The sequence below is a fragment of the Anastrepha obliqua genome, chromosome 2, assembly GCF_027943255.1.
Source record: "Anastrepha obliqua isolate idAnaObli1 chromosome 2, idAnaObli1_1.0, whole genome shotgun sequence".
NCBI classification, from domain to species: Eukaryota; Metazoa; Arthropoda; class Insecta; order Diptera; family Tephritidae; genus Anastrepha; species Anastrepha obliqua.
Genome location: NC_072893.1, coordinates 87,319,184 through 87,335,099, shown reverse-complemented (window position 1 = coordinate 87,335,099; position 15,916 = coordinate 87,319,184). Strand labels below are relative to the sequence as shown.

The following is a 15,916-nucleotide window of genomic DNA, read 5'->3' as shown; positions in this document are numbered from 1 at the left end:
CTTAAGTCAAAATATGGCTTACATTGCGCAATAGATGTCCAGGGCTTCTACTAAATCTCTTTCAGTCACTCAACGATTTTCCAATACGATATCCTGGATTTTTTCTACGATTTCTGGTGTTATTGCTATTTTGGGACGTCCTTGACGTCTATCGGATTCAAGGCGTGTACGACTACGTTTAAATTCAGCAACCCATCTTTCTACTGTACTAATTGATGGCGAAAAGTCTTTATATACTTTCAACACTGCACGATACTTGATTTTTTCCATTGCGGAAAATAATGTGACTCGTCGATACTGAATGATTGTAAACAAAGAATGAATTGACAAATTGAAATGAAACTTCACATAAGTTTATATGAAGAGTGTACCAACACAACAAAAAAATGCAGGCTTGTTGCAACGCCCTCTCTTTTCGAACCACAAAACTCATTGAAGAACTTTTGGTTTTTTTTCGGGACAACTAGCAAGTGCAGCACTCAGACATTAATTAAGTCTATTGCACTACACTTGGATTCCCTTTAAATTTTCTTTAAAACTACCCGATCTCCGAAGAAATCTGAGTAGATCTTGTGGTGCCAACGAGCCAAGGGTGGTCGCTTCTTAACATATCAGTGCCAAAGACCTCAAACCTGATTCGAGCGAAGGCGGGGCAGACACACAGGAACTGGTCCACCGTCTCATCCTCCTCTGGGCAGAGTACACTGTCTGAGATGTCCATCCTTTCCATGTGCTTCGCCCACAGAAAGAGGCCCGGCAACAACTTAGTATTCAAGTGAACCAATAAATCAGGCACATTATTACAGCTGCTGAAGGTTTACTGCTGCGAAATACCATTAGAGGGAATATTTTGATGCATGTTTTTCTTCGAGCAAAGTACAATCTTCACTTGAGTTATCATAAATTCATGTATTACTAGATCAAATATGGTTGCTTTAATAATCAATTTCTTCCATACAAATTATTGCTTCTATATCTTTCTCGATTCCTTTATACTGTTACACACAACCGTTATATGAACGAAATCATTAAATATAGGTTGGCAAAAAAGTCTTGCGGTATTTTTATTGAATTTTCAATTGTTCATAAAATTGGTTATAATAGTGCGATTTGAGTCAAATATGCGCCGTTTTGTTCGATGACGAGTTCCCAACGAGATGCCAACTTCATAATGCCCCTCTTATAGAAGCTCGCTTCACTATTGCCAAAAAACTCGGAGAGCCAATTTTCACAGGACTCTCTTAAGGACAACTTACGACTACCAAGTTCGTTCGCCATGGACAGAAATAGGTGGTAATCACTTGGTGCGAGACCCGGACTATACGGTGGATGCAAAAGAACCTTCCATCCGAGCTCCCGGAGCTTCTGGCGCGTCACCAAAGATGTGTGTGGCCTGGCGTTGTCCTGATGGAAGACAATTCGGCCTCTGTTGATCAAAGATGGCCTCTTCTGCATGAGTGCTGCATTCAAGCGGTCCAGTTGTTGGCAGTACAGGTCCGAATTGAGCGTTTGGCCATAGGGGAGCAGCTCATAGTGGATGATTCCCTGCCAATCCCACCAAACACACAGAAGAACCTTCCTGGCCGTCAATCTAGGCTTGGCCACCATCTGGGCAGCTTCACCGCTTTTCGACCACGACCGTTTGCGCTTCACGTTGTCGTAAGTGACCCACTTTTCATCGCCAGTCACCATCCGCTTCAAAAACGGGTCGATTTTGTTGCGATTCAGAAGCGATTCGCATGCATCCATACGAGCAAAAATGTTTTTGCGTCAAGTCGTGTGGCACCCATACATCGAGCTTTTTTTTGAATCCAAGCTCGTTCAAATGGTTTATAACGGTTTGATGACTCATGCCCAGCTCTTGGCCGATGCTACGGCTGCTACTATGCCGGTCTCTTTCGATCAATTCAGCGATTTTATCGCAATTTTTGACGACAGGCCTTCCGGACCGTGGCGCATCTTCGATCACCTCTGCACCAGAACGAAAACGTTGAAACCATCGTTGTGCGGTAGAAATGGAAACTGTATCGGGTCCATAAACTGCACAAATTTTATTGGCAGCATGAGATGCATTTTTGCCTTTATCGTAGTAGTACTGTAAAATATGCCGTATTTCCTCTTTATTTTGCTCCATGTTTGCGACGCTATAACTCACGAACGACTAAAAGCAAACAACAATTAATCAAACACGTGTTAGCACGTGAAAAGAGCTTTCCAAAAAGCTCTGGCGTGAACCGATGAGACGAATACAACTAGAACTACGCGCTTGCAAAGACAAGCTTGCGGAAATACCGCAAGACTTTTTTGACAACCATACTTGGGCACAAGAGCTAGGGTATAATATGAAGAAGATGTACTTCGCCTTTGAATTTAGATGATTCCTAACGATCTGCCGTGTCAGTGTTTTTTAAATGGACAGTTATATATTCGTATTTCATGATTGCGTGTTGGAAAATCACCGATTTATTTTTAGGTCCACAAAACCAAAAATATTGTCTACCAGCAAACATTGCAGAGTTGCCTTGATTAAATTCAATAAAAAAAAATACCAGTCTAACGGTTAGACTTGATAGAAGTGAAACCTTCCGTAAAACAAACTGAGAGGGAATAAGACGAAAGCAGCATTAGGAGCGGGATAATTATAGGTTCATTATAATATTGCTATAAAGTTCATATTTTATTTTCTTCATTTTATCATTATTCATCCTCAATGTTTTCAATTTCAACAAATGATACGAGTGGCTTATGATAGATAAAATATGATACAAATGCTTTGGTTTCGATGTTGTCAAAAAAAATACCCAAACGGACCGAAGAAACAGACTTACAAATTTCTTCCATTTTCGTCTACTTGTATTCATATAAAAATTTATGTCTCTTCCCACCAAAGCTAAATGTATTAGTATATTTTTTCTCGTATTTATTCAAGGCTGAAATCCCGGCGGTACTGCAATACCGGGCTAACCCGTGGCAGAGGTGGAGAGCAAGCCCCTAAAACACTCCGCCCATTTCCAAAAATTAGTTTAACATTTGTTCTCCTCCGATGGAGGATCTATTAGATGTTAAGCTGATAACCACACTACCTAGTCAATACATTTTAAATAATAAACCTAATAAACCTTTTGAGAATTACACGCTCACAAAAAAAAAATTAATGTACGAAATATTTATACCGATTCACTTAAACTGACTTTCAGTATCTAAACCAAAAATAGAAAAGCCAAAAAACTGTTTTCAATAAATAATCAGAATTGTCCTACAATGCAAATTTCAAAAAAAAAAAAATTCCATTTTCGTCTACATGTATTCATATAAAAATTTATGGCTCTACCCACCAAAGCTAAATGTATTAGTATATTTTTTCTTCTATTTATTCAAAGCCGAAATCCCGGCGGTACTGCAATACCGGGCCAACCCGTGGCAGAGAAGGAGCAAGCCCCTAAAACACTCCGCCCATTTCCAAAAATCAGTTTAACATTTGTTGTCCTCCGATGGAGGATCTATCAGATGTTAAGCTGATAACCACACTACCTAGTCAATACATTTTAAATAATAAACCTAATAAAACTTTTGAGAATTACACGCTCACAAAAATTATTTATATCAACATATAATATAACGCTTCGTAGCCAAGTTGGTCGCTTTTTTCGTTTCACTTTTCCTCAAATCACTCCCAACGATTCTAAAGAAGTTTTCACTTCAAAAACTAGTTCCTTCAGTTTGCAGGGTGTAGCAAAACATACCTTTTGAAGGTAATAAAGCATAACTACATATATTTTATGAAATTTTAATTATGGAGACTTTTATGTGTATCAACGACCTCGGCTAAAGTGTACTTGTAATTAGGTATCTGGTTTTCTTCCAAGGTTATCGATACGGCTAGCAATACACAAAAGAAGGGAATTTAATATAATATCAATTTTATTCTTTGAATAAATCTGACATTTATGCTTATGCTGAATTACATTTATTAACTTACTCTTTGATCGGCAACATTCCCACACTTCTCACTTTCATCGTTATACGATCCTGGTTGGTTATGAATTGAATTAATTCCCTATGAATGGCATCATCTACGCGAAATCCATTAATTCGCAGAATTTGGTCACCAATCTGCACATAAATATAAAACATAAAAAACGCATTAAAATTTCATTATGAACGTTGGTAAGCCAATGCGTGTATATTTAGGTGTGTAAGCAAGTAGGTAAATGCGATCGAGGGAATGGCGTTTGAAATGCGAGAAGCGTTAGCCGTTGGCTAGAATTCATGCCGTCACACGTGTGCCACATAAATTTCCGTAAAAGCGACACAGAATGCCAACAAACATGCACAGGGTACGTGTATATAAATATGTATGTACGTATGTTGCACATACGACATGCCAGACGTGTTGGACGCACCCACATAGTGACAGCTTTGGTGTGTTTTTTCTTAGATTTTGGAACTTTAACAGTTTTAAGTACGTATGTACTCTTAAGTGCCTAGTAAGTTTAAATTGTTTTTATTTTGCTTTTAGTTGGAATTTGGTAGCCTCATTTATTTGATAGTGATTCGTCCGAAACTGGAGCGGCTAGAAGGAAAAACGAGAAAGCCATTGACCCAAATTTGTACACTTACACGCATTCCTTTCAATTCGGCTTCGCTGTTCCGTTCCACGCTCGAGACGAAAAATCCGGTGCCAAACTCTTTACCACCACGTACTGTGAACCCAAAAGACGGACTGGTGTCGGGCGTGACCAAAATGCGTCGCGCATGTGGCCTGATGAGACGCAAAATGCGCAGACGTGCACTCGTCGCAGCCGCTGAAGCAGAGGAAGGTATACTGATGGCGCACCAGGAAGCGGTAGTCGCCAGTGTCATAACGTCACTAGACGAACTGGCTGTAGAGCCTTGGATGCTGCTGCAATCGGTCAACATGTTGACTGCTACTATACTGTATTTTCGTTGTTGGCGTCTGCTTACAGCTGCTGGTTGGCTGTTGCTGCTGGAGGAAATATGTAGTATCTGTTGCTGGTTGTTGTGTGTTGTGCACCGCTGATTAACTGCAAATGGAAATTGGAAATTTTTGGTATGGGATTAATAAAATGTTTAGTTGGCAGCAGCGGCAGTAATGATTGAAAGGCGTGAAAATGTTCGTGATAAAGAAATATTATACAAGTAACTTGGCTGTGTGCAATAGCTGAATAAAATTTCTCCCGCACAATGGCTGTTGAATTTTCTATAGCGCATAGTTGTGCGGCGATGCGTTTGGACTGTTTGTTCAAGATGCACAGCTGCGCGCATCGCGATGAGCTCATAGGCGTCGGCGGTGGCAACTAAGGTGGGGTAACGTGAAAATGGTTTCGCAGCCAGCCACACAAGATTTTGCAGCTGTTTTCAAACGACTGGCCAATGCTGCCGCTTAAGCTCCTGCTGCTTTTATTATTATCGCTATTCTTGTTGTCGCCTATTATGGCCTGCAGTGTTGACACCCTCGTCTTATTAATATCCACCGCCAACATAGATTTTCGGCAATTGCAGATGAATGCATTAGCAACACCTCTAGCGAACACAGCATCAACAGTGAAACAGCAACTTGAAAAACAGCAAAAGCACAGCTGCATTGCGCATGCGAGCGTGGGATGATTGGGTGGGTTTTCTTGAAATTTTCAATTTCATTAGCAGTTAAAAGTGATTGCAAATGCCGAAGATTTCATATTCAAGAGACGAAGCTCATACAATTTTAGCAAATTACTCGTGCGTGGAAATTATGTTCGTGTTAATTGCTCTAAAACTAAGGCAGAACTGAAAATGTTGGCATATCTTTATTGGTAAAGCTTACTAAACTGAGCTTAGCTCAATAGCGAACCAAATTGATTGATTTGAAAAACTACATCAATTTCTGTAGAACTGTACACAATAACAGGAAATGCCTGTTTGTCGAGTCTCTCGTCAAAGTTAGTAAATTAATAAAGTGGAAACCTACAGGATTTCGGTAGCCTAAATGTTTATCAATCAGACACCAGTTTGGCTATGGAAAAACTAGAAGGGCAACCAACAAAGAAGTATCTTAATTCAAGGGTAACCAAATGTCGGGCGCATATTTTTAGAGACAAGAGATATTTCAGGGTGTTTTGCTGCCATCTACAATGACTTTAAGATTAATTTCATGACAAATGAGGTCCAACTACAATACTCTATTCATGGCAGCCATTTTTATGTATTTGTAACTTGCCTCACTACAAAAGTGTATCTGAAGCTTTCCATTTCAATTCAACCGGGCTATTCGGGTCATGTTCTTCGATTTCGATGTAACTCAAATATGTTGATCTCTAGTCAAAATAATGAGACACGTATTTTTTTGTTCGCCCGAAAAAATTTTTTTTCGAGTTATCGGCAATTTTGTTTTTCGGCTCAAAATCGATTTTTTTAATTATATAAGAATTTTTCGTTTTTTAAATGCTCATAACTTAGTCAAAAATGAACCGATTTTAATGATTCTGGGTTCAAAATGATCGTCATTACTTACACGAATGACTTTGTGTAGAAACAATTGCAAAAAAGTAGTTGAAAATTTTTTATTTTCCAAAAAACAAAAAGTGCGAAACAGGTTTTTTACTCAAAAATTCATTACTCAAAAACAACTCATTTTAGCTACAGGGCATTTAGTTCAATTGAAGTTTGAGGTGTCGTCTTGATTTGGAAAAAGTTATAAAAAAAAAAATACACTTTTTGAAATATTTAATTTCGAAAAAATTCCAATTTTTTTTCTTTTTTGCTAAATAAAAAATTTTCAACTACTTTTTTTGCAATTATTTCTACATTAATTCGCTCGTGTAAGTAATGACGATCATTTTGAACCCAGAATTATTCAAATCCGTTCATTTTTGACTAAGTTATGGGCATTTAAAAAAAAATTTTCTTATATAATTAAAAAAAATCGATTTTGAGCCGAAAAACAAAATTGCCGATAACTCTTTTTCGGGCGAACAAAAAAATACGTGTCTCATTATTTTGACCAGAGAACAACATATTTTAGTTACATCGAAATCGAAGAACATGACCCGAATAGCCCGGTTGAATTGAAATGGAAAGCATCATCTATAAGTAAACAAGATGTAAAATTCTTATACTTACGAAGTCAAATGGGTTCAAACTTTGTACCAGATTTATAAAAATTCGACAAATGGGAGTGCAATTTTATAGCTGATCACATTTTTGTATAATGAAAATGTGACAACGTAGTGAAAGTACAAAGACGCGTTAGAAGTGAGCTTCAGAAAGATCCAGTTTCGAGACTTAGCCTTATCTTTATGTATATATAATTGAAGCGTACACCCTGTTTGGGTGTTTGGCCTCCTATTTGTGGCGTGCGTCTTGATGTTGTTCCGCAAATGGAGTGACCTTCAGTTTCAAGCCGACTCCGACCGGCAGATATTTTTTATGAGGAGCTTTTTCGTGTCAGAAATACACTCGGAGGTTTGCCATTGCTTGACGAGGGAGACCGCACCAACCCATTCGGCTTCGGCTACGCTTACCAACAACAGGGATAAATTAGAAAGAAACGGGACTTTTCTATATGTCCATAATCAGCATTCAATAAGACTACGGAGATCTCAAGCGTTGCAAAAGAATACGAATTAGGTTGGGTTAGACTGGGTTGAAGCAGTTGTTGGACATAATCAGGCTCTTAGTCCATTGTGATGCCGCATGGGGAACTTGTCCGTACCTCTCCTAAAATCAGTATGTACTTTTCAGAAATTTTAGAATCGTCTCGGCTCTCTCTCATCTAGACGGCTCCTGCAGAAGTTATGTATCCGTCTGCTTACAAAGCAGTGCCACTTTGGAACTAAAATCAGAGACTACGAACAGCCACAAGCGTTGCAAAATAAGATAAATTAGAGAGAAGAATGAATGGTTACCCCTTATCGCGAAACTTCACGAACATCTGGGGGCGGCAGGCCCCACCTAATTTTGAATACACACTTAGAATTTCAATAAAGATAGTGGTAGCAAAAATCAAGGTTCTCAACTGTAAATAAGTTACATCAAAACTGATGCTAAAATGCCATAATAAGCTAAATATATCAGGCTCAAGCAATCACGTTCCAGGACATATAGAAATACTGGAAATGAAATGGCAGGGAAATTACCCGGAAAAGGGGCGGTATTCGCATTTATAGGCCCAGAGCCATTTTGTGGCCTGGGATATGGCAACTCTTTCTCTTTTAGTCAGGAAAGTTAGAAGAAAGGCAAAGAAAATCGCCTTCGCCGAGTTTATCGCAAAATCACTGATAGGGCACTTTAGCCTAAACCGTTCTAAAAATAGGGTTCATCAACTTACTAAATTGGGAATATACTCAAAAACCCCTTAACTCACGACTCAAAACAACGTCCTTAACGAGCGACCTCCGCATCTACCCACCAAATGTTCGTAACAGTTTCTACTTTTCATAAATAAAATGCCAACGTTTTGGCTCCTCTTTGTACGGTACAGGAATAACGTAAATCAATTTAAAATTTTTCTTTGCTTTTTCTGTCGATCGCTGTAAACAAATGTTTTTATTAATTCTTTGTTTTTTATGGCTACAGTCTCCCACTGCGCTGCGTAGAAATAAATGTTTCGATAAAAGCAATCAACTCTTTGACAATCGGCTGCTCATATCGTAGATCTCAAAGAAAGTGATGATACATTGCGCATATGTAAATTTTTGTTGCAGCACAACTACAAAGCCACGGGTTCAATATCATGCCGATATTGAAATAATCGCGCAAATATTTATTTCTATTCAAATTCACATCGAACAATTTGCGCAAACGCTTGCATATGTACATGCATACATACATATAGTATAGCACATGCAAATAAATGAACATTAAACTTTAACCGCATCATGCAACTATTTAGATAAATGCGAAATAAAATTGCAAAGGAAACGGGTGGACAACAAAGGCGCAAGTGCAATTGGCTACCTCTTGTTGCTGTCATTACAGCAGCTGTTGTTTGCTGGCTGTCGGCTGTCTCGGTTGTCGGCTATACGCCGTTAGTAAAAGTGAAAAACCCACTTTCTCCATGTCGTATAGATTTCCCACTGTGCCACTCGACAGCCGTTGTCTAATGTTCGTGTCATTCGCTGTGGCGTCGCGCAGGCTCACCTTAATCAACAAGGAGCATCTTCTTTTCCATCATTTCCATTTTCCTTGCCAATTGTGCGAAGTTATTTGCACAACAGCTGCTGCTCGCTGTCACGTGCAGGCTGAGACATTGCTATGAGCAATACATGTATATGTATGTGTGTATGTATGTCTGTTGTTAATTTAAATTGCCCGCAATGAAGTCACAGTTTTGGTGCGCGCACCCAATGACGTCGCTGATGAAAAATGTTGGGGCAACAAAAGGTGGCGGCGAAAATGTTACGACATGGCTACCAAAACAAAACAGAAACTAGATGCAGTGATGTGGATGACAGCGGCAGTAATGGCGTGCAATGTCGTCATCTTATGCACATTGTTACAACAACAATAAGAGCGTAAAGATAAGAGAAGCAACGTCAACTTCGTTGGAAAAAAAAACTATTACACGGCAGATGGAAAATGTAGTTGCCCTATGGGTAAATATGGAATAGTTTAACTATTGTATTTATGGGGTGTCTCACAAAAAAAAATCTGTCACAAGTGAAATGTTTGTGTACAAACTTATATGAAAAATATTAATTTCAATATTTATTTAAAAAATATTATATATAATGCGTTAAAAGCGCAAGATTTGACTGACATATATATATGTACATATGTACTTCCAAACACTGAAAAGCTAATTTTTTGAGCTTTTCCATATTTACTTTGATTTTACAACAACAATGAACCAATTACCTGAGGCAATTAATATTTAACAGCTAAATTTATTTGACTTTGTTTTCGGTGTTGACTTTAGAACAAATTTTATTACTTTTTAATTTAAATATTGTACATTTCCAGTCATTACAATCGAGGTTTGATCGCACTCTGTGCTTGTTCAGAAAAATGAGGATAACTTTCTATGTAATTCTTCAAAGTTTAAGGAAGCAACAGCTACTGCTCTTAGCAATATTACAACAAAATGCAATTCAAATGTCGTTTTGAATAAATTGGTAAATGCAATTAAAATATGTATGCTTCAGTCTAATCGATAATGTTTTCTTTATTATAAAAGGTCTTTCAAAAGTGACGCCAAAATATCAGTAATGAATAACTCCTAAAGTATACCTTTTTTACGTCATCTTTCACACTTGTCAAGTAGACAGATGTACATTTTTATACGATAGAACAATGCGTTAAAATTATTGAAACTTATTATGAAAATTGTCGGTCTTTAGAATAACATATTGGAAAATTCGTGATTTTTTTTGGTAGAAATAATCGTTCGACTGAGTTGACAATTTAAAGCTTGATGAAAAAATTTCAAGAAACTGGTTCTTTCAAGGATAGAAAAAGGACTGGCAGACCAAAAACTGGACGTTCCTTTGAGAATATTGCTGTGGTAGCGTAAAGTGTTGCTGAACAACCTTCAGAATTGATATCTCAAAGTTAAGATCTCAAGAATTGACTGGATGTTAATTGCAACTGCATTTTTCGGCAGCCCATGGAGTCCCTGAGCTCGCTCTTCCTATAAGTCAAGAACACCTACTTCACCCCCTCCTTCCAACCAATTTCCTTCCTATTGTAATATCTTTAAAACAAAAATTGATTATTACAACATATTTTCATTGACCAATATTTGATTTTATTGCCAATTCGTTTTTTGTTTGTCATTTCGTTTTCTCATTGAACATTGGCTTTGCTCTTCTCATTAAGTACACTTCACAGCGTTGTATATAGAATTGTATACAAGTTTGGATTTATTCTTCGTAAAGTATCTTTTACTCGAGTTAGAGTGTGCACGGACCAAAGGTACGAGAGAGGAATACCAATATTAGCGGCAATCTGGCACACAGAATCCATCACCGAGTATAATCTTCTTCAATTCTGTAAAAATACAATGACCCATTGCGCTTAAAAGTATTTATAAGTATAAGTTGCAACAATAATAGAGTTTTAGAAAAAGTTACATACAACTCTTGCTGATATTTGATATATTTTATTTCTGACCCACTAGTCACATAGCTTATTTAAATAATTCTTTTATCACCTAAATCACTTAATAGTTACTACCTGGGCTTTAAATTATTCTCCTTGACAATTTTTAATCACCAAAAATATTTTGAAAATGGCTCATAAAGTAAATTAGGAAGCCATTCCAGCGCATGATAGGCATTAACTGGTAATATGCAACGCATTAATTTTTGAAGGTGGCGATTTTGACCTTCAAAAATATTCAAAAAATCACTGCAATATTTTTTTATAACCCCCGCGAGCAACGACTTAAATACATACAACTGGAAAGCATGTTTTTTTTTTTGTTCAAAGAAAATTTGTATCATTTTCTGCTTTTTGCGTCCAGTTTCGAGTGCTAGTTCAAGTGAGGTGAATTTTGATAATTAATCTAGCGGTTATGGGCATTATATGTATGTATATGTTGGACGGAAATTTGATACTATTGCTTTAGATATTGAGTTTTGAACAAAAGCTTTGAGATATGGACTGCGGATTTACGTAATTGTAGTTTGGTTCGAGTTTCCAAGGTGAATGCAACGAAAAAAAGCTATCCTATTAACTCCTCTTACCCATCACTTTATAGGGAAAATGTCTACTGATTTGGTGTCCAGGCCGCATAGTCGCTCTTCCGATTTAGCTAAACAATACCTGACTGTTCGACTTAATATTGAGCTGGAATTTCATTCGAAATTTTAAACGTTTAATATCAGCAGAACAAATGCGTGGGAAGTAACTACATACAAATTTATGTTAATATGAGCAGAAATGTTAATCTCATGTAAATAACATACTGGTATTAAATATATATTTATAATGCTTGCAAGATGCTAATGTTAAATGGAGTGTTAAGTGCAATTGAGTAAACAACTAAATGTATGTTGGAGAATCTATGGTAAACATTTACTAACAACAAATTAGCAAATACTTAGAAGGTATGTGTGATGAACCGAGTGATGGCCATTGGAACTGCACTGTTTGATGAAATGATACTCTCAAAGGGCATATGGCACTTATTAGGTAATAACTTTTAGGTAATAAGCTATTTAATGATGCGTGCATGCGTTAATGAATAATCACTTGCTTCACGAAGCTACCCGCTGTTATTATTTATTTATTTAAATCGGGTTAGCGTTCGGCATTCGCACACACACCCATCGGCTTGTGCTGATGTTTTGAGTGTTATTGTGTGCCTTTGAACGGCGCTAGTGGAATTTTTTTTCTTAAATGCATTCGATATAATCTTTTTTAAGCAACCTACATAAGTGGATAACAAATATTGCATACCTTTAAGATATTGCATCTTATGGAATTCCATAATTAGAACTCGTTGGATTAATGTTCAGGGTTTGTGCAGGCCTATTTGGCGCCAATACTGTTCATGTTATGAATAATATCTTTGCATATTAATTTCGTGAAGGCCCTCTAAAAACAGTTGTTGCGCCAGAAACAATGAATGATGTGCATCAATTGATAATGCAAGATCATCACGTGATACTATATACCGCGAGATAGAGACATCCTTGGGCATTAGTGTGACCATGATACATTCAATGCTATTGTCGTTGGATAATGCATAATTTAACAATTGCACGATTGATGTAAGGAAATGTTGAAGAAATTCAGCCGCGGTGATTAAATGCACGTCTATAACATTGTAATAGGCGACAAGTCTTAGATCTACGCATATGAACCGGAAACAAAACATCGATCGACAGTATGGGTGTTCTCAAGCCGAGCTTAATCCAACAAAAGTAGTACACTGAAGAACACTTGAGAAATTTAAAACAGTTAATTCTGAGTAGTACCCAACCATTCGCCAAAATTTTTCGGAGAATTAATGAAAACCAACGGGAGACCGCCGAAAACGAGTTATCCTTCGTCAAGCTAATGCGAACTCTTACGTATCGGCTCACACAAGAAAGTGTTCGAATATTGAATTAATGGGTCATACGCCTCACAGCCCGGACTTCGAACCTAATGATTTATTTTTGTTCTCGAACATAAAAAATAAAATGCGAGGTTAAAGTTGTTCAACGCCTAAAGAAGCTGTTGAAGCCTTAAACAGCTCGTTTTGGAGGTATCTAAGTAGCAAAAGTGCTTTTATAATTAGTTCAAGTGAATGTAAAAATGTATTGACTTCCAAGGGGAATATTTTGTAAAACACTAAAATCTTTTTCATTATTATTTTACTGTTTTCATTATTGAGCGCAAAATATAACTACTCTTTCTTTTCACCATAAAGGGCTATATACAGTTAGAATTTTACAAAAATCGATTTTTTATTTTATTTTCTTAACGTACATATACTTAAGAATACACACAGAAAGTTTAATATCGTTCTGGTGAATATCTTCGAAGTTACACGCAAATTTGAAAAGGTGTTTCAGAGTGCTTTTATCCTATGTAAAGTGCTTTTCCAACTTTAATCGCGTTTTTCTGAAAATGGTGTATTCAAAGTCGGTGACCAACATTACTCGAAAAAGGCTAAGCCGATTAGTCTCAAATACGAACTTCTTAAATATATTTTTTAGTAATTAATCGAAGATTTTTTTTCAGCGATACATTTTTTTTTGTAAACAATTTAAGACTGAAATATTGGTCAAAAATAAATTTTTTTTTTGAGAAACAACCATTTTGTCAACAAATTTATTTTACTTATTCCTTGGATTAATTACTAGATTTAACATTACTTTAACGAAATCTGTTTGGTTTTTTAATTTCAGAGAATCCAGTTCAGAGGTACAGTGGTCACCGCAAAACGTATTTTTTGAGAAAAGCTCCCGGAAATCAGCTGTAGCTCCTTTCCAAATAAATATTTTTGCTAATACTAAGTCTTAAAATACAGTTAAAAGATAACATAATATGTGTACAAATTTTTAGATCAATAAATTTAAAAGTTTTCTCAGAAAAAATTCTGGAAAATTTGCTTTTTCGGGCCTTTTAACTGTATATAACCCTTTAACTATTTCTTTTCAAATACGTCAATATTTGTCGAAATCATTAAACTGTTAGTAGCATCAGTTTAGCGCTGGTATTGATAACCACCCTTTGGTTGATAATATTTCCAAGCGCTTAAAAAAATTCAATATGCACCAAAATCCACAAATTTTTGTTTCAGTATTAAGTTTTGATCTTTTTTTTTCACTCATATCGAAAAAATCGGAAAATAAGTTGTTTTAAGATTTAATGTCGGGCGGAATCACCCGGAAACTACTGATATACTAACCTTAGACATACCACATTTTACTTTATTTTCAAATATCTGGCTTATGAGATGCTTGCTGTAATATTACAACAAGTTTACAATCACGATATGGCAGTACAATTGTGTTAATTAGTAGATTTTGGGGCAAAGTTTTCGTAATCAGTAATGTATTAATCACAAGGCATTGGGAGCTCATCAAAGGTTTCGGGATATAAATTATTTCTTATTATGTTTATGTAATTATTTGTGCACCTTCTTCGTGTGTATACATATGTACAGTTGTGTATGTAATAATTAAGATATTTTCCTCTTTTTTTTTTTTTTTGAAGCTGAATTGAAGAAATCACGACAGTACAACAAAACGTGGATGATGGTTGCCATGAAGCGACACATAACCCCTCCATTCTCTTGCTCACTGCACGCCATGCGATATGACCCCAACGACATTACCACTACGTGACATTGAAACGGTACAAAGCAATTGTTTCAGCAATCAGTCTGTGCTTGCGCGGTGAATCGTCAAAGTGTTCACTTATCAGCTGAATACCTGCCTGTGCGCTGCTGTGACAGGGTAAATGCAAATATTGCGGCAGCAGACACGCAAATCGCTTAGCTGCTCAAACGTAATTTCACTGAAAACAATTTCCAAATAAAAAAGAAACACTTTAGAAAAAAATAGCGCTTCTCCTAGCCAGCCTCCACTGCCATGGTACATGATTTTGCCACGTATGCTCGTATTACGTGTTACGTGGTGTGGCATGCCACTCGCAAGCCTGTCACCTCCCCACATGCTTTATTGCCTGACGGCTGCAATAGTTTTATGGCACGGATGGCACATCACGGATGGCTTGTGTTGGCCTATCGTCGAACGATGCGCGCCAATGTGCATGCAACGCGAAGCGTGTGTGGCAAGTGTTTGCAATGCGCTGCAAGTCATAAATTAAACACTGATCACTAGCGTGAATTTCCAATTTTGAGCCGCCAATATTTTCGTTTACAGTCACACATACCTATATGTGTAATCTTATTTCTGTTTTGTTTTCGGAAGTAAAAGTCAGTGTGCATCCAAAATATCTATGACTTTATGCATGCGCAATTGCAGTTGCAGCTGCCGCCGCTGACACCTGCACTGCCTTGGCTGTCACTTAGATTGCTATTGCAGGTGCAGAACGAATGAAAGTGCCGCCAATTGCCTTCTTTAGATTGTAAAAAAACACACACACATACAGTAGCGCGCATATATCCGGTCGACAGTTGATGGGCAGTTAAATGCTTGGAAATTTCTTTTAAACTTAATTTTTTATCGTGTTTGCAGTTGATCGTTCTTTGCAAGCATCATTGCAAGCCTCATTTCACTTCTGTTTGCGCAATTGTCAGACAAACCTCCATAAAAATGTCAACATCAAGAAGAAATGACTTGAGCAATGAACTACGCGACATACGAGTATACAAATCGCTCATTTACGGTAAGAATGCTTTAACTCAAAAGTTTGAATTCGAGAAAAACAGCTTCTAATTTTTCAATTTACTTATACTATTGCGAGCTAAAGAGATGGCGAACCTCCGAGTGTATTTCTGTCATGAAAAAGCTCCTCA

At 37.1% G+C, this 15,916-nt stretch overlaps 1 protein-coding gene and 2 pseudogenes across 1 annotated transcript in view; all 3 read right to left on the bottom strand.

Annotated features, from left to right (window-relative positions):
• LOC129237314 (myb-like protein AA) overlaps positions 1-15,916 on the bottom strand; it is a 119,469-nt gene that overhangs the window by 28,636 nt on the left and 74,917 nt on the right. The window contains exons 3-4 of the mRNA XM_054871983.1: positions 4,621-5,045; positions 3,980-4,113 (exon numbers count right to left, since the gene is read on the bottom strand). Of these exons, the coding sequence (XP_054727958.1) occupies positions 3,980-4,113; positions 4,621-4,920 (434 nt within the window). The 5' untranslated portion in view covers positions 4,921-5,045. The remainder of the gene's footprint in view (positions 1-3,979; positions 4,114-4,620; positions 5,046-15,916) is intronic.
• Positions 2,921-3,106, bottom strand: LOC129239915 (U2 spliceosomal RNA; annotated as a pseudogene).
• Positions 3,371-3,554, bottom strand: LOC129239880 (U2 spliceosomal RNA; annotated as a pseudogene).